Genomic DNA, 20,323 nt, shown 5'->3' with positions numbered 1-20,323 from the left:
CCGAAATAACAGAAGGCTCACCGACGCAACGTTCCTCGTAGAGGGTGGTGTTTGCACCTCCGTGCGTTGAAGCGCGACCTTCCTAGGGTTGTCTGCCCACACAGTATTTGTTTGAAATGCAGGTCCCTTGCCAACAGACGGCCAGAGAATCCTGCCAGCTACGCCAGTGTAGCTGTAGGGGGCGCTAGCGCTCCCTTGAACCCTCAGGTACCACGCTAAACACCAGGTAAAAGTGCAATAATAATTATTTTTATTATTATAATAAAGTGCACCAAGCACCCTCTCCTCCACTATATTCATACATCAACAATAAACACAATCAATAATCCAATCCTCCAGCTCTCAGACGCGTTGCCCTCTTACCACCCAGCTTCTCGCCGTCTGGGAGCTCCCACTGTCCTTTATACTCCCTGAAACGGAGGTGTTCCTGCCCAACAGTCCACAAGTCCTTATTCCTTCCGGGTCAGGGTAAATAGTCCTTATCTTCATCCCAGAAGCACGTTGTTTCTTCCTGTCGTGGGATTATGACGCACTCCCGGGTTATAGGGCATAAATGACTCCACTGGCCTCCCGACAGCGACTCCCAGTGGTCCCCAAGGTATCCAGCAGGGCTGTGCATAAAAACTACATAGTCTATGAGGCCCTGCTGGAATTCGGGGCCCATCCCTGCTGTCGGGAGAGCTCCTCCTGGCGGCCTGGGGATGAGGACCGGAATATGAAGCCGGCCATACATCACAATATATATATATATACTAGCTGTGTAAGCCCATGCTTTAAAAAACATGGGGTCCTAGAAATGGCTTTATAACCTTTACCAGACTGATAGATCTCAATTACTTCTGTTCTCATTTGTTCCTGAATTTCTTTGGATCTTGGCATGATGTCTAGCTTTTGAGGTGCTTTTGGTCTACTTCTCTGTGTCAGGCAGCTCCTATTTAAGTAATTTCTTGATTGAAACAGGTGTGGCAGTAATCAGGCCTGGGGGTGGCTACGGAAATTGAACTCAGGTGTGATACACCACAGTTAGGTTATTTTTTAACAAGGGGCAATTACTTTTCACACAGGGCCATGTAGGTTTGGATTTTTTACTCCCTAAATAATAAAAACCATCATTTAAAAACTGCATTTTGTGTTTACTTGTGTTATATTTGACTAATGGTTAAATGTGTTTGATGATCAGAAACATTTTGTGTGACAAACATGCAAAAGAATAAGAAATCAGGAAGGGGCAAATAGTTTTTCACACCACTGTATATATATATATATATATATATATATATATATATATATATATATATATATATATATATATATATATATATATATATATATACACACACGCAAGTATTTATGTAGTACTACAATTTAAGTCACGAGCAAAACACTTACAACCATGACGCAGATTTAGAGTACTATTAATTAACAAAATATTTGCAATTAATAATAAAAACAACTAGTAACTAGGCAGGCTGTATGTAATGGCCGTAGGAGTAAACTGTACAGCGAGAGCATATACTAGAGGCTCAGTCACCACTGCCAATCAAATTGTGTGCAGCTGATCAAGCTAATCAGCCTTCCAGTTCTGCAGTTATAGAACTATAGAGATAATCGTTCTTTACATTTGTTATTAATGAGTTGCTTGACAGATTTGACAAGTACATAAATAAATGCCACTGTATGTCCTTTCAGACTTTCAGTTTGTGCATTATGCAGGATACACCCATTAATTGAATGTGAAAATGTTTTTAGTACCTTATATCTAACAACACATTAGTTCTATTATATTAGTGTCTTATTCAAATAATACCATTATAGATACTGACAAAGGTAAAACACAGTTGGAAATCTTGCTGACCCAAATGTAATTCAACAAATTAATTATCCTATTTCTTGTTATTTCTCCCTGTTGGTTCTATAGTAGTTTTAATATAATCAAGCAAATTCTTTTTTTTATTAACAGATGCTCCAACATAATTATGTCTTATATTTCTTTCAAGGTAAAAACTGGGACCTGAGCGCTGCCCTCAGTGACTATGAACAGCTCCGGCAAGTTCACACTGCTAACCTCCCACATGTCTTCAATGAAGGGAGGTGCTATAAACAGCTGGAGCGAGACCCAAAGCTTCAGCCCAGCAAGATTGAGCGTTCCTGTCTTCAGAAACAGGATGACATTGCACAAGGTAATGTTCTGCTAATTCAGGCCTTATGTATGCATCTACAGCTTTTAGCAGGTAAAGCATTTCATTACCCTAGGTGAATTAATCATGCCATGTTCAGGATTCTAGCTTTAATAATCATTTTTAATTTAAAAATATAATGTTATTCATATTAAACATAAAGAAACTAATTCTCCCACCCTTCTTTTTTCATAGTTTTTTCCAAAAGTATACTTTAGTTTAGTTTCTACAAAAATGCATCTATTACCCATTTATAACTATAAAATAAGACCTGGTCAAACACATATTTAGGTCTTCAGGTCTTCATAACACTTACAAAGAATTAGTAAAGTGTTTATTCATCTCAGCATTATGACCTACTAACAAAGTGTCACGTTAGAGTGGTCTGAGGTTGCTTAGGTCAGGTTGGGGAGCATGCACTGGTATAGCACATTGCCGCACCCACCACACAATGAAACAGCTTGGGATCCTGGTTGGTAACCCCCCAGGCAGATGTGCTGTCCAGTCCCATCTGCTACAGTCCAGCTGCTTTGGTTCTCAACAGTGAGGATCGTGTGAGCTGGATCACCCTTGGGGAATTGCGCCACCTGGCCTGAGTGCCGTAACTGACACCCCCTTATAATGTAGATAATGTGCCTCATTCAGGACTCCATGAGTAACTGCTCATTTGACACAAAGTCAAATCAGCAGTACCCAAGGATTCTCTGAAGAGACACAGTACCACAGGATTCCCGACTCAACTCAGGCCACTGGACAATGTCCATGTCTCACAACCATATAGCAAAACAAGAAGCACCAGAACTCTTAAAGACCTTCTTCCTTTTGCAAAGATATCGAGAGCGCCACCCCACCAAGCCTATGCTTTTCCAATCTGTCTACTGACTTCATAGGAAGAGTCACCAGAGACATGAATGTCACTGCTGAGCTAAGTAAACCTCTCAACAAGGTCGACAGACAGACACACTGCAGATGGCTGTGCCCAAGAGGTCATTAAAGGCCTGGATATTGTTTTTTATCCAGGACCACTCGTAAGTCCAGACACTCAGACTCCTTGCTCAGTGTCTCAAGAGCCCCAATCAGAACCTCTATCAACTCCACGAAGATCACAGCATCATCAACAGTCAAGATTAGTGATTCTTTCTTCACCAACGGATGCTCCACAGCCGTTGGACTCTGTGACCCTCCACAACATCCAGAATATGCAAGCTGAAGAACACCAGAATCAAAACACAGAGGTTCTGCCTCCATTCTGTACAACACTCATATTACCAGTGTACAGGCCAGCTTTAATATCCAGCAACTTCAGGGGGATCCCACGAAGTCTCAGCATATCCTACAGGGTAGCTTGAACAACTGAGTAAATCGCTTTATGAAAATCGACAAAGGTTGCAAATAAACTCTGCCGATATTCATGTTTGCGCTCGATGAGAACTCTCAGTGCCAGAAATTGGTCGATGGTAGACTTCTTAGGCGTAAAACCAGACTGCTCCTGCTGGTGGGTAAGCAAGTAATCAGGGATCCTTTTAAGGATGACCCTATGGTATTCCATATTAAGGGTGCTTTTCTATCATCGTGACACAAATCATATTATTTTGAGTGTCCTCTCTCGACTACTGACGTTACCATGACACACATTGTATTATCGTGAGTGTTCTCTCATGACGACTGACGTTGTCATGACACAAATCATATTATCATGAGTGTCCTCTCACGACAACTGACATCCCACGCACAAACTTCCTGCATATAGCTGTTCTAATCAACTATTGTTCCCTTCACCACCATTTCACCGACGTTCGCTCCTCACACCACAAATAAGTGAACCAAACCACAGTCGTGAATGGTAATTTGGAATACTCCAGCCAGTTCCCTTGTCGGATGGTCACACTTGTGCGGCAAGTTTTCCTGGAGCACCTCCACTTTACCCGGTAGGAGAAATATAATTTCATAGGTTGGTTTCAGGGAGACTGCATTTCTATAGAAAGAATACCTGTGTCCTAAAGAAAGGACACAGATGTCTCTTTGCTGGTTGGTAGTTCCCAAATTTTCATTGTTCCGGGGAATACTGTACTATCAAAGAGATAACGCGAAAAGATTAGTGGCAAGGAATTAACTGTCAATATGGCGTGCAGAGCATGCATGACTCGCAGTGGAAGACAGTGAGGGTGGCGGCCCCACCGATTTGCGACACAATAATATTAAAGTACCTTTAGTATAAGATCTGTGAACCCTTCAGATTAACAAATCATTTTACCAGCATGTCAAGATGCCTCATGGCACAGAGATAAATAGCTAGATCTACTGAGGTTTTAGAAGTGTTATGGAGACCAAAAAAATCCTTTGTTAAAGCTTTGTTATGTAAGAGTAAATGAGTCATTGATGCATTTTTACAGTACCTAAACTAAAGTGTTAATATTATTGTTGTATATTTATTGTAAACTATATAGATCAGTGGTTCTCTAGTTCACTCCAGTAAGCCCACTTTGGCTGCTTTCTGCTTTTAATTTAACTTGTACCTTAATTAATCAGACTGTCATGTCCCAGTTTCTTTGATTTGGCATCAATACCTTGCAATAAATAATCTGTCAACAGGAATTACAAAACTGGTTTTGGTGTATTTTTATTACATTTTTATATGGTGTAAAGGAGACAACAAATTATCCTCAGAAATGAAAATAGTTAGCAGAGTTAAGGACTGCACTAAAGGGCTTTGTTGTGTATTTGTAGTACCTCGTATTTTGTGATAATTGTCTGTAGAATGTCTTTGAAATGCTTATAAGAACTGCAGGTATGTTATGTTCTAATTCCCCCCTTCCCAAGTTTTTTGGGAATGCTTTCACTCAGTGTATTCGCATGCACACACATAACCTACTTAAAGGCACAAAGTTTGTTTCTTAAAAATCGTTTTACATGAGCAAGTAATTTTCTGGCAAAATACTCCAACGTCATTAAACTGAGCAAAGAAAAAGTTAATCATTATCATTAGCCACTGTGAATCCAAAAACAAGCATGAAGCCTGGGATCATTTTTTTTGTGTTTAAATAAATATGTTTAGTCACACTGTCACTTTATTAATAGGTTTCCATTCTCTGATTTCACACAGCACACTGCTTTCATCGTGGCTATGCGATTGAGCCCTGTGAAGGACCGACATACCGGCACGTGTGCTTCTTGCCTTACACCCAGTGCTGCAAGGATAATAATAAGCACAACTATTTTTACTTCAGTGTTATGTGTATTCTGTTAGGTTGCTTGTTACTTTATGAAGTAAATCGGACAACAAAACACACATTACTTTTAACATGTCACCATACTGCCCTCAAGATTGCATTGCTGAGTTTAGCACTCTGTGTTCAGTTTTTTAAAATGAATTTAGTGATTGATTTCTGAAACACTGAGACAGATCACAGTATTTCAACCAGAGAAAGAATAATGTGATTGCCTGAGCATTTACCTCTGGAAATGTATCTTGTGGACATTTTTACCCATGGCTGCTGAAAGTGTGTGAAGCAAATACATGGACAGACTACAAAATCCTTAACTGTAACTCGGTTAAGGGTTTACATGGCCAAATAATCTGGTTACTCAGAGAGGAATATGTGTATGTTGACCAAGTTTCTCAAAGACCAATAACCCAGTTTCTCTAACCGGAATAAGGGTTTACATTGCATTTTGGAAGCCAGGTACCTGTGAATAACTGGGTTATTAAAGAGCATGTAATTGCAATGACTGATAGAAATGTTTTTTAAACTGCTTAAGGGTGTGCCATTTGTGGGGTGTTACAGACGCTGCATACAGATGTGAGTTGGTACGGCATGCTGTGAGATCTGCTCGTAGCTACTCACACCGGGTTGCTTCACTGTGACCCCCAACCCCTTTCTGAATTTGAAGATGCCACTTCTGACACAATTCACAAGGAACTCTGCAAAGTGCAAAGCTGCCACTTGTGATGTAATCTGGAAGAACCAATTTTAAGTATGGAGCACACTTGGATGTTCTACAGTATGTGTTTGTTATAAGAGGTCCAGAAAGACACCTTTTAGAGACTTTAGACACATGAACCTTCCCTCCAAGAAGAAAGATTAGGTGGAAGAGGACAATTGAAAAAAAAAACAAAACAGAATGAACGGGCAAGAAAGAGGGCTGACTAGAAGGGCGATGTCAAATTGAGAGTTTGTGTCAATACGAGATTAAGGGCCACCTGAGTGACTGAACATCTACAATTATGAGGTTGTATGGTCAGAGTATCTACATTTCTCTTTTGATTAATTTATGAAAGTAGCTATTTGATGATAATATTTAAAGATTAAAGCTTATTAAGCCTGCCAGAGCCTAGAAACAGAGTTCTTTCCTCAGTTAGGTCAATCAGCGGCATGGAGAGTAAGCACTTTCAATAGAGAAGCTTACAGTGACAGTGGACTATAGTCCTGTGTGCAAGTGCAATGCATCTTTGAACTTTATAATCCCAAAAGTTGGTAAGTGTAAGTACAGGCAAACAGGAGTAACAGCAGAGGTGTGATATATAACTGTGAGTCTACTGGAAAGGAATCAAAGGGAAAGGATAAAAGGGGATTTCAGTTTTAAGAAAGGATGTCCTCCGAGGCTTTTTCTGCAATAAAACATTTGGCAATGTGAGACAGTAAGCAGGGTCAAGTTGATTTTATAGTGCAAGAGAACATATGATGATAGTTAACATTTTCATCATAATTCTGTTTTTCCAAGTGGTCCGATTATTCATGACATTATGTATGAACTAGCATAGTGAAACACCCGTTTATTAAAACGGGCATAATAGTACAACGAAAAACATGTCTTTTTCAATCAGGTCATTTATTTAAGAACATCTGTTCGCGAGATACATTAGTCCTTACATCCCTTTTTCTTGGTGCACCTCTGTTGCTCTTGTTTATCTGACATTCTAGCCCAGCGGTGGGCAATGTCCGTCCTGGAGGGCCGCAGTGGCGACAGGTTTTCATTCCAACCCAATTGCTTAATTAGAAACCAGTTCTTGCCTGTCTCAGACATGATTTAATTTTATGGCTTGTTAGTCCGTAATGTTAGGTCTTTATATTGTAGACTTTTTCCTTTCCTAGAATATCATCTAAATTATTTCATGTCTAAAATGGATCATTTTTAGTCTGTCACTTTCCTCTGTTAAGTGTTTTATTAAACCAAACAGTGCATGATGAATCCACACAGGTGTAAACGGAGATAAGTTAGATGGATAACTAATGGCTTCTTTGTCATCCATCCATATATCCTAACTACAGGGTCATGGGGGTCTGCTGGAGCCAATCCCAACCAGCACAGGTTGCAAGGCAGGAAACAAACCCCGGGCAGGGTGCCAGTCCACCGCAGCTTCTTTGTCATTTAAATCTTATTGCTAATAAGGAACCATTAAAAACACTGAATACTGCTATTTAAGACTGACATAAGCAATTAAGGGTGGAGAACCTTAACAACCAAGACCACTAATATGAAGCATCAAAATGTCACTTAAAAAATAATTGCTTCATCAGCAATAATTGACTTCTCATTAAGAAACTGGGTTGGAACAAAAACCTGCATCCATTGCGGCTCTCCAGCACCGACATTGATCACCCTTGTTCTAGCCCATATATCCATCTTTCTTCGTTTTTCTTGCTTCCTCTGTTCATTGGACATCACCGCCCCATTGTAGATGCCAGCCAACTTGGCACCCGGCATTGACGCTGAATGATTTATCATTTTATATTTAGAGAAATAAATTGCTGGTGGTGATGACAGTGAAGTAGCTAAAGCTTTTAAGCAGACAATGCTATCTGACAGTTTTATGCTCTCTTTGTCCTTTATTGTAATTGTTAGGACACAACTAAAGAAGGAAAAGATAAGTTACAGGATAATGACAAAATGAAGTGTAAAATATTTAAAGGAATACTCAACCCAAAAATGTGTTTTTTAATATGTTACTTAGCTCGTGTATTTTGTAGTGGTGGTTGGGGAAAAATATTCATTTCATGTGAAAAACATCTATAGAAAAATAAAAAATAAAAATCTTGCATTACTTGTGTAACATAATCCAGATGACTGTTATCCAGTCACTTGCTCAATATGTGGAAATGTAAAATCTTTTTTTCTTTTTTTTTTTTTAAAGAGGAAACCCAAACCCTCATGGGAAGGACTTTTTGAATTGAAGACAGGACTCTTGACTAATGAATGACAGGGAGAGGCGTGTTGCATAGGGAGCGCTTGATCATAATATTGCATAAATGAAAGCTGTATTTAAATATAGAAAAAAACAAAAATGGTGCAAACCTTGTCATCTTATACATGATAAGTAATGAGTAATACTCAGAAGGACAGGAAGAATGTTAACACATGAAGTCTGACAAATGAGAGCAGCTTGTCAGTCCAGAAGGTTCATGTGGTTAGCTAACAGCTAAGATATCCACTTCAACTACATAACTTGGAGTTTTTTTCAGATTATCACCACCTTTTTATGTGAAGATTCTTACTGGCTTTCATTTTAAACAAAATTTGTCTCTTTATCTGCTAGTGATTCACTTTTTAACTGAAAGAATTCTGCTGTTTGAAATTCATCAATGCCTTTGCATTATAATTATTGATTTATTAGTGGGAGGTAATTTACGGTTTTATACAATGGCGGTCTTATATTTAAATTTGCATTATCGAATCTGTAACATTTTAGTTTAGATACAGAAAAAAAGTATCTTATTACTCATTAACTCTTACGTAACATTCACTTCTTTTGGTTTTTATTGCACTTATAAAATATCAATAGATCGGTTTTCCATCACTGTGTTGTGCGGCATATTGACATACTGGTAAAATTACTAGTGATGCTACTCTTTATTCGGGAAAAGATCCCAGTCGTCCCATGGGAGAAAGACTTTCTGGGACTAAGGCCATAAAGCTTATGGAGCCATTTCTGGACAAAGGCAGAACCATAACAACAGTGCGACAAGAGCTTCCACCTGCAGCTATAGTCACTCGCGTACTGAAGTAGCACTTTGTCAGCATACCAGAGTCAATCAAACACAGAAAGCTCTGCGCTCTACTTGTGACTTCACCCTGTAGGAAGATAAGAAAATAAATCAAGGTAAATAACATTTGATCCGGTTTTAATATAAATAACATATAAATGTTTTTCATATAAAGACCATAACAAAACATAATCACAAACAAGACTATATATTTACACCAGCTGTTATAGATTCAAATCAATATATGTTTTTATTTTATAATAGTAATAAAAATAGCAGCTTACTACTCAAAATGGCAAATGTTGGAGGACCCGGGAATAAAATCCATAACCTCTTGATAATCAGGCAGCGGTTATTACCGCTGCACCATCCAAGCAGACATATCTACTTTGTACCCTAAGCAAACTTCTTTTTCTACGGTTATATTTTTGAATAAAAGCGCATTTGTTTTATTATACTTGTACCTTTTGTGAAAATGGTTATTTGATATTTGGACTCCAGTCTTCACACATTATACACTTTATGTCTACATTTTGTCAATTATTACTAAAACATGAAAAACGTTTCTGTTTTACTTATGTGTTCAAAAATTCCTGCCTCGCATTTCCTGTCATTCTATAATTACATAAATCGTTGTAGACACGAAACACACATGAAATGCATATATTCCAAATGACGATATATTATTTACCCTCTATAATACAAGGCACCGTACACAGAGATAAACAGACTTGGGCTCTGAGAATCTTCTTTGCGACTTGAGCTGCGTCGGTGGGGCGGTTTGATAGCAGGCTGCTTGCTGCTTGTGCTGTTTGACACATTTGCAAAACAAAAGACATTAATGGAGAGATGAGAAGGAATTTAATGTGGCCTGGGATTATTAGTTTTTTTGTAGGCTTCAGGAATTCTAGTGTTAAGAGTACACGGGTAATAAATGCATTTTTGTAGTACCTAAACTAAAGTGTTAATAAAACTTAAAGACGGCTATTGTATATAATCATAAATTACCTTCCTCCATCTTGTTACAGAGCCCAGCAGATTGTGTCATTTCAAAATTGTGTACATCTGATGTGAGTTATCTCTGGACTCTCTTTGACTGTGTTTATCTATTTATATATCATCATCCTTGGGTGTGCATTTGCTTTTGAAATCCTGTTTCCAGCTCACACAAGATTGTCATCAGACCAGTGCTGTGCTCGATGGCGAGCGCCTGGTGGCCGGGCCTGCACCCATGGGGCTCGGCCGGGAACAGCCCAAAGAGGTAACGTGGGTCCTCCTTCCCATGGGCTTACCACCTATGGGAGGGGCCAAGGAGGTCAGGTGCAGTGTGAGTTGGGTGGTGGCCGGAGGTGGGGACCTTGGCGGTCTTGGCTCTTGGGACGTGGAATGTCACCTCTCTGAAGGGGAAGGAGCCTGAGCTAGTGCGCGAGGTTGAGAGGTTCCGGCTAGATATAGTCGGACTCACCTCGAGGCACAGCTTGGACTCTGGAACCAATCTCCTTGAGAGGGGCTGGACTCTCTACCACTCTGGAGTTGCCCCCGGTGAGAGGCGCCGAGCAGGTGTGGGCATACTTATTGCCCCCCGACTTGGAGCCTGTGCGTTGGGGTTTACCCTGGTGGACGAGAGGGTGGCCTCCCTCCGCCTTCAGGTGGGGGGAAGGGTCCTGACTGTTGTTTGTGTGTATGCGTCAAACAGCAGTTTGGAGTATCCACCCTTTTTGGAGTCTCTGGAGGGTGCTAGAGGGCATACCTTCTGGGGATTCCCTCGTTTTGCTGGGAGACTTCAATGCCCACGTAGGCAATGACAGTGAGACCTGGAAGGGCGTGATTGGGAGGAATGGCCCCCCCGATCTGAACCCGAGCGGTGTTGTGTTATTGGACTTCTGTGCTTGTCACGGATTGTTCATAACGAACACCATGTTCAAGCATAAGGGTGTTCATATGTGCACTTGGCACCAGGACACCCTAGGTCTCAGTTCAATGATCGACTTTGTGGTTGTGTTGTCAGACTTGCGGCCATATGTCTTGGACACTCGGGTGAAGAGAGGGGCGGAGCTGTCAACTGATCACCACCTGGTGGTGAGTTGGCTTCGATGGTGGGGGAAGATGCCGGTCAGACCTGGTAGGCCCAAACGTGTTGTGAGGGTCTGCTGGGAACGGCTGGCAGAGTCCCCTGTCAGAAGTAGCTTCAACTCCCACCTTTGGCAGAACTTCGACTACGTCCCGAGGGAGGTGGGGGACATCGAGTCCGAATGGGCCATGTTCCATGCCTCTATTGTTGAGGCGGCTGATCGGAGCTGTGGCCATAAGGTGGTCGGTGCCTGTCGTAGCGGCAATCCCCGAACCCGTTGGTGGACACCAATGGTGAGGGATGCTGTCAAGATGAAGAAGGAGTCCTATAGGACCTTTTTGTCCTGTGGGTCTCTGGAGGCAGCTGATAGGTACCGGCAGGCCAAGCGGAATGCGGCTTCAGTTGTTGCTGAGGCAAAAACTTGGGCATGGGAGGAGTTTGGAGAGGCCATGGAGAATGACTTTCGGACGGCTTCGAGGAGATTCTGGTCCACCGCCCGGCATCTCAGGAAGGGGAAGCAGTGCAGTGTTAACACCGTATATGGTGGGGATGGTGCACTGCTGACCTCACTCGACGTTGTGGGTCGGTGGGGGAGTACTTCGAAGACCTCCTCAATCCCACTAACATGCCTTCCAATGAGGAAGCAGAGCCTGGGGACTCTGAGGTGGGCTCTCCCATCTCTGGGACTGAAGTCACCAAGGTGGTCAAAAAACTCCTTGGTGGCAGGGCCCCGGGGGTGGATGAGATCGCCGAGTTCCTTAAGGCTCTGGATGTTGTAGGACTGTCTTGGTTGACACGTCTCTGCAACATCGCATGGACATCGGGGTCAGTGCCTCTGGATTGGCAGACCGGGGTGGTGATCCCCCTCTTTAAAAAGGGGGACCGGAGGGTGTGTTCCAACTATAGAGGGATCACACTCCTCAGCCTCCCTGGAAAAGTCTATTTGGGGGTTCTGGAGAGGATGGTCCATCGGATAGTCGAACCTCGGATTCAGGAGGAACAGTGTGGTTTTCGTCCTGGTCGCGGAACAGTGGACCAGCTCTACACCCTTAGCAGAATCCTAGAGGGTGCATGGGAGTTTGCCCAACCAGTCTACATGTGCTTTGTGGACTTGGAAAAGGCATTCGACCATGTCCCTTGGGGAATCCTGTGGGGGATGCTCCTGGAGTATGGGGTACCGGACCCCCTGATAAGGGCTGTTCGGTCCCTGTACAACCGGTGTCAGAGCTTGGTCCGCATTGCCGGCAGTAAGTCGAGCCCGTTTCCAGTGAGAGTTGGACTCCGCCAGGGCTGCCCTTTGTCACCGATTCTGTTCATAACTTTTCTGGGCAGAATTTCTAGGCACAGCCAGGGTGTTGAAGGGGTCTGGTTTGGTGGACTCAGGATTGGGTCACTGCTTTTTGCAGATGATGTTGTCCTGTTTGCTTCATCAGGCCGTGATCTTCAGCTCTCTGGAGCGGTTTGCAGCTGAGTGTGAAGCGGCTGGGATGAGAATCAGCACCTCCAAATCCGAGACCATGGTCCTCAGCCAGAAAAGGGTGGAGTGCCCTCTCAGGGTTGGGGGAGAGATCCTGCCCCAAGTGGAGGAGTTTAAGTAGCTCAGGGTCTTGTTCACGAGTGAGGGAAGAATGGATCGTGAGATTGACAGGCGGATCGGTGCGGCATCCGCAGTGATGCGGGCTCTGCATCGGTCTGTCATGGTGAAAAAAGAGCTGAGCCGTAAGGCAAAGCTCTCAATTTACCAGTCAATCTACGCTCCTACCCTCACCTATGGTCATGAGCTATGGGTAGTGACCGAAAGAACGAGACTGCGAATATAAGCGGCTGAAATTAGTTTCCTCCACAGGGTGTCTGGACTTTCCCTTAAAGATAGGGTAAGGAGCTCAGTCATCCGGGAGGGGCTCAGAGTAGAGCCGCTTCTCCTCCGCATCAAGAGGGGTCAGATGAGGTGGCTCGGGCATCTGATCAGGATGCCTCCTGGACGCCTCCCTGGTGAGGTGTTCTGGGCACGTCCAACCGGGAGGAGGCCCCGGGGAAGACCCAGGACATGCTGGAAGGACTATGTCTCCCGGCTGGCCTGGGAAGCCTTGGGATTCTCCCGGAAGAGCTGAAAGAAGTGGCCGGCGAGAGGGAAGTCTGGGCTTCTCTGCTTAAGCTGCTACCCCCGCGACGCGACCTCGGATAAGCGGAAGAGGATGGATGGATGAAATAAACTATCAGTGTGCACTTTGACTCCTACATATATTGCTTCTATTTTCATTTTTATCAGTTACATTTTCTTTAAATTAGTACTATTTAATTTACTGTATTTTGTATGATGCACACTGTAGATTCAGCAATACAATAATCTAAACAATAAATTAATTTAACAGAATTATAGTTGGTGCAGATCTGGTGAGTGTGTTATTTACAGTGAAGAACTAGGGAATCTTGTCCTAAGCAACATTCCACAGGAAGCAGTTAAAAAGTGATGGATCACAAAAAGAGGAGAAGGGGCTAAGCTTTAGAGAACAGAAATGCTGATCAAAGCTTTTATTAGATAGTTTTTGTGTCCCTTTTCCTTGTTGTCCTTTCAGTGACCGTTCCAGATTTCAAAGAGGATCATTTTTAGCTTGGAAGAGGGAAGAAAATGCTTTAAGGACAAAAAAAAAAATAGAATGAGCTAAGGCCAGAAAAAGGCTATTCCCATTGGCACAATCAAATTCACTACTGGAAAATAATTCCTAAACAAACTATAGCACAGAGGTGTGACCAGAACATCATGTATGGTCGGGCATTTGGCATGTCTGGGGGGGCAAAAAATATCCATCCATCCCAATTTTTGTAGGGAGGGGGTCAAATAATAATAACAGCATAGTTTTATATAACATATAAAAGCAAAAATTGTGGCATAAATCATAACCTGTTGTTCAATAAAATTAACAGAGGCAATGGAATTTTATGTGAACAAATATAGACTAACATCTAAGGAAAGGTAAATATGAATAAAGTGAAATGTATACAACATATGAGAGCAAGAACAGAAACGTGGCTCATTATAGTCATAGGGAGGCTATTGGATATCAGTTTCCAGTGTTTAACCTGGATATTATCTACAAGACCGGTCTGCAGTTACTCTTGGCAAATTCTGAAATAAATTCAATCAGGTCTAGATTTTCTGTGATGTTTTTCTCATGTGCCAGAATGACTAAATTTCTCTTCCTTGAATGCAGCATTGTTCGGTGGAGTGGAGTGAGAATGCGGTTCAAAGTAGAGAAAGAGCTTTCGCATGCAGCTGAAGACACACCAATGATGAGTGCTGTGACATATAGCGAATGCAACATGGGGAAGGCCTCTTTGTACTGCTGAATGCATTTGCATGCTTCAGAGAGATTAGCATCAGCTGGCAATTTATTGATCAACATTGCTTTTGCCACAGCAATTTCATTTTGCAAACTCATGCTGTTTTGCTCTGTGCCTGCAAGTGCCTGAAGTGGTTTCAGGAGAGAATGATGAAGACATAATTCTGATTTTGGCAGGAGAAGCGATGTGGCCCTCAATAATTCAACATTTCTCTGAGAGAATATTGTCTCCATTTCCACAATAGCTCGATCAAGAATGCTGAACATAGCCCTTTTGTTCATCAGAGTCACCATGCCCAAGCATAGACATGACAATACAGTAATCCCTCCTCGATTGCGGGGGTTGCGTTCCAGACCCCCCCGCGATAGGTGAAAATCCGCGAAGTAGAAACCATATGTTTGTATGGTTATTTTTATATATTTTAAGCCCTTTTAAACTCTCCCACACTGTTAACATTATTAGAGCCCTCTAGACATGAAATAACACCCTTTAGTCAAACGTTTAAACTGTGCTCCATTACAAGACAGAGATGACAGTTCTTTCTCACAATTAAAAGAAAGCAAATATATCTTATCTTTAAAGGAGCCGTCAGGGGCAGAAAATGTCAGAGAGAGCGCTCGCAAAGAAAAGCAAACAATCAAAAAATCAATACATGCTTTTAAGTATACAGAAGCACCGCGATAAAGCGGCATTTTGTAGAAGAGCGTCCGTGTCCTCTGTGCAAACAGCCCCTCTGCTCACACCCCCTCCGTCAGGCAGAGAGAGTGAGAAAGATAGAGAGAAGCAAACAAGCGCCACGCGGGAAGCATATCTTTTAGCATTGAGGAGTTTTAGTTAATATGTAATACATGCTCTGATTGGGTAGCTTTTAAGCCAACCGCCAATAGCATCCTTTGTATGAAATCAACTGGGCAATCAAACTGAGGAAGCATGTAACCTAAATTAAAAGACCCATTGTCCACAGAAAGCGGCGAACCAGCGAAAAATCCATGATATATATTTAGATATTCTTACATTTAAAATCCGCGATAGAGTGAAACCGCGAAAGTCAAAGCGCGATATAGCGAGGGATTACTGTACTATCATCAAGCTGTGAATTAACTTTCTGTTTCCTTTTGAGTGAATTGGTAGGCCTACTTTCACACTGAGAGAAATGTTCCTCCCAGAATGAGTGGCATCTCATCTCCTTCAGTGTGGCCAGTGAAGCTGTCACCATCTCCCCAGCAGTGCACAAATCCACTGCATGTGCCTGTAGAATTGCATTGGCTGGTTTCAGCACACCAAGCACATGAAGGAGGAATTGTTCTGTATTGAAGAAATTCTGCTTTTTTAATTGGGTCAAAAGACCACATGCCTTTATGCAAATGTCAAAAAGGCCAAGGTCAGCCTCTGCTACCTCTGAGAGAAGCCATCTTTTAGCTTCCTCATTGTTGACAATGGACTTTGTGACATCATAATGACTGGTCCATCATATTTCTAAAAGTCTTTTCAGTGTGGATGTATTGTATGTGTGTGAAACATAATGTCTGTGACAAAATGTGTTTAATGAATTTGACCAGTCAAAGAAGTTCTTAGCCAGAGGTTCTGATTCCATTGCATGTATCACTGCTAAATGGAGCTGGTGGTTGTAGCAGTGTACATAAGGAATGTACTTACCAACTTTGTTTTGTAACAAAGCCTGGACACCACCCCTTGCCCCAGACATGACAGACGCACCATCAAAACACTGATACACTAAATTGTCTGGGCTGTAACCTAACTCAGAGAGATGTGACAGAATTTGGTTACAAGTACTGTATATTCAGCATCAAGCTGATTCAGTTCAATTAAACCAATCAGGTGTTCTTCAGGGATGGAGTTCTGGACAAATCTAATCACTACAGACAAATTGTCAATGTTACAGCGATCCCTGGTACAATCACTTTTAATGCAAAGTCCAGGAGAGTCAGCTTTTTCATATTTGGTCCTGATATCTTTTCCCACCATTTTGGCAAGAGTCTCCATTATTTCATTTTGAATTACATTGGATATGTATTTTGCGTTGTATGAGATGTATTTTACAATTTCTGCCAGTTTGGCATATTTTTTGATTGTGTAATCAAAGAACTTAAGGAAAAGTCCCTCCTCCCCACCTTCGTGATTGTGACCACGCAAAGCCAGTTTATTGACTGCAAGTAACTGAACGGCCTCCCCAATGCTTTTCACATAATATCTATTCTTTTGTATCTGGGCTGGACCCAGTAGTTGAACTATGCTTTCACCCATCTCTGCCCAGTGCCGATACTCTTGCCATGCAGACATGGCTCTGATGTGCAGGATGGTAGACGCGTTTTTGTGGAAGCTGCCACCATCTTTTTCTAGACCTTTTTTCCAATCAGTGTAGCCGTGTTTGGTGAATATGTCCTTGCGCTCCGAATTGGAAACACTAAATATATCATGGACAACAGAATATTCAAGCCATGGTCGAGACAGATACCTACTAAAACATCTGAGTGTCTTTCTGAATGCGTGCTTGGGATAATTCATTAAAATGGACTGGGATGGGCTATCCATATTTAAGTCAGGCAGGCCGGACTGTATATTTTGTTGAAGGCAGAAGTTTGGAGTACCTGACACAGTTGCAGAGCTGGAGGATTGTGTAGGCTTATTTACATCTTTTGGAGTTTCAGTTCCCGACGTGGGTGCGCTGTGCTCTGTGTTGGTAGCAGCGGTGCTGGGCTCTACCGTGGAGCCAGCAGCTTGCGGAGAGACAGAGGTTGAAGATGTCTGCTTTTTAATAAGCCACCTGTGCATAGCCTTTCGTGTTACCAACCAGAAAATAAAAGAAGAATGGAACGTATACGCTGTTTTAATTAAAGAATGCGGTCAACAGGTTCAGAATGTGCTGCAAAATGAGCAGCATGGTGCCTGTCTAGTGGAGGAGGCACTGACGGATATGCCCCAAATTCAAACGAGCCAATTTTCAAAGCAACTCAGTTTTGAAAATCAAATGTTATTCTTCTCCAGAGTTTTCATTGGACAGACAGAGCATTTCGCAGGGTGGGCACGGCTTGTCTCTGGGGGGCAGTGCGCACTCCAGCCCCCCCGTGGTCACTCCTCCGCTATAACAATCTAATTGTCCTGAAACACACTCATATCATCCTGCACCAATATGGCATTTATCTTCTTCAGACAAGATGGGCCTGAGTTGCCTCGAAAGCTTGCATATTGTAATCTTTTTAGTTAGCCAATAAAAGGTGTCATTTTGCTTGACTTTTCACTACATTCATAATGGCTAACACAGTATAACACCCTAGTACAACTGTAATCAAATTAAATTAATAAAACCATTACAGGACTGGTGCCCCATCCAGGGTTTGTTTCTACCTTGCACCCCATGCCAGCTGGGATAGACTGTAGTACCCCCGTGACCCTGCTCTGGATTAAGCAAGTTAGAAAATGACAACATTACTTATAAAGAAATGAATGCTTATATATGCTTATATATAAATGTCTTTGTGTGGAAGTGTGTGTGTTTGTCTGTCTGTCTGTCTGGCCCGGAAGGGCTGCACCTCTGAGGATACACAAGTGAGGCCCGCACGTCAGCAAAATGAAACCTTCGAAGAAAGAGTCACTCGCTTAGCCACTAATACAGAAGTGAGGTGAGCACATCAGCAAAACGGTATCCCTTCTACTTTTTCTCCCGCCGCTAATACACAAGCGAAGCAAGCAAGTCTGAAAAACGAAACCTCCGAAGAAAGACAAAGTCACTTAACTGCTAATGCTCAAGCGATGCGAGCACGATAGCAAAACAAAACCTCCTAGGAGATTGATGCCCAGAGTAGTTTCTTTCAATTACCTGACATCTCTACATTTCAGTTTTTTTCTGACAACTTCAATAGTTTCTAGGACCCCAGGTTTTTTACAGCACAGGTTTACACAGCTAGTACTGTATATTTTAACAAGCATTACATGAATTCAGGCTATTGTTATATATAAGGATCTGCATGTCACATCTGGAAAAAGCTGGGGCATAAACCCGGTTGATGTTGGTATGATTCCAACAAAAATATATGAAAAGTTATCAAAAATTATGGCCAGTATGGGCGTCAATACCAAAAAATTTCTGTACAGAAGGAATTCCGCCCTGTGATAAGTTGGGCAAAAGACTGAACACCTCTTTCTGGCAGCAGCGGGATTAATAGGTTGGGCACTGAAAGGGGCGGAGTCAGTTGCCCTAACTGGGCGTCTTCTTCTCTGTGCTGTGGAAGGAGCAAGAGATGAGCCTGGAGAGTGGCCCATAGATGCACATGCCTGACACAGCAAAAGCATGAAATAAAACAATAAAGTGGATTTAGAGCGTATTCAGACTCCTTCACTTTCTGCATACCTTATTATGATACAATACAATACAATTATTTTTGTATAGCCCAAAATCACACAAGAAGTGCCGCAATGGGCTTCAACAGGCCCTGCCTCTTGACAGCCCCCCAGCCTTGACTCTTTAAGAAGACAAGGAAAAACTCCCAAAAAAACCTTGCATTGAAAAAAATGGAAGAACCCTTGGGAAAGACAGTTCAAAAAGAGACCCCTATCCAGGTACATTGGGTGTGCAGTGGGTGTCAAAAAGAAGGGGGTCAATACAATACAGTACAATACAATACACAGAACAAATCCTCAATAGAGTATAAAAATAAAACGTTTACAAGTATGGAGCAGAATTTAACAGTAGATGATATCATAATAGATTTGGATTTTTTAGAGTCCTGGAGACCTCATCCATCAAGCTGCCTCCCCATTTGGCCATTCCACAGTGAAACAGCTGCCAGCCAATCCGATGAAAGGACCCTCTTTCCCATGATTCCTGTGATCCTCCATCAGGGATGACTTTACCATAGGCAGGCAAACAACTTGGCAGGTGGGCGTGGCACCAATGCCACATTTGGTACCGAGAAGAGAAACAGAATAGGTGAGGGTTAGTATTCAAATTATAACTATCATGTTACTTATGTTTTAGTGCTAATGACTAACAACAGAGATGCAGTCTGTACAGTTAATCAGCAGCTCTAGTCAGGATATGCTAAACTGAAGTAGTGAGTCTTCAGCCGGGATTTAAAGGCTGAGACTGAAGGGGCATCTCTTATAGTAGCAGGCAGACCATTCCACAGTTTAGGGGCCCTGTAACTAAAAGCTCGACCTCCCACTGTTATTTTATTAATCCTTGGAATCCTAAGCAGACCGCATCTTGAGATCTTAATGTGTGCTCAGGTTTGTTATTCATTATCAGTTCAGACAAGTAAGCGGACCTTGGCCATTTAATGCTTTATATGTTAAAAGGAGGATTTTGAAATCTGCCCTAAACTTAACTGGGAGCCAGTGTAAGATTTAAGAACTGGAGTTATGTGTTCATATTTTCTTGTTCTTGTAATAATTCTTGCAGCAGCATTTTGGATTAACTGGAGGCTGTATAGAGAACAGTTTGAACAGCCAGTGAACACCGCATTGCAGTAGTCAATCCTACTAGAGATAAATGCATGAATTAATTTCTCAGAATCCTGTTTATTTAGAAAGCCTTAATTTCCTAATATTTTTAAGATGGAAAAACATGTTTTGGATAACTTTGTAATATGTGCTTTAAATGACATGCTAGAGTCAAAGATAACTCCTGAGATTGCGGGCTGATTCAGTAAAATTAATTGGGATTCCAACTGAGTTAAATGATGACAAAATATTGCTGTGATCATCATTCCCTCCAACAATTAACATCTCTG

The 20,323-nt window shown here is 42.1% G+C and overlaps 1 protein-coding gene across 2 annotated transcripts in view; it reads left to right on the top strand.

The window, feature by feature from the left end:
* otud7a (OTU deubiquitinase 7A) overlaps nucleotides 1-20,323 on the top strand; it is a 539,312-nt gene that overhangs the window by 369,834 nt on the left and 149,155 nt on the right. For both annotated transcript variants that reach the window (XM_039773581.1, XM_039773580.1), the window contains one exon: nucleotides 1,998-2,180. In XM_039773581.1, coding sequence (XP_039629515.1) covers nucleotides 1,998-2,180 — 183 coding nt within the window. The remainder of the gene's footprint in view (nucleotides 1-1,997; nucleotides 2,181-20,323) is intronic.

The sequence above is a fragment of the Polypterus senegalus genome, chromosome 12 (genome assembly GCF_016835505.1).
Source record: "Polypterus senegalus isolate Bchr_013 chromosome 12, ASM1683550v1, whole genome shotgun sequence".
Lineage (NCBI taxonomy): Eukaryota > Metazoa > Chordata > Cladistia > Polypteriformes > Polypteridae > Polypterus > Polypterus senegalus.
The sequence above is the reverse complement of the archived record's forward strand: the minus strand, read 5'-3'. Positions and strand labels throughout refer to the sequence as shown.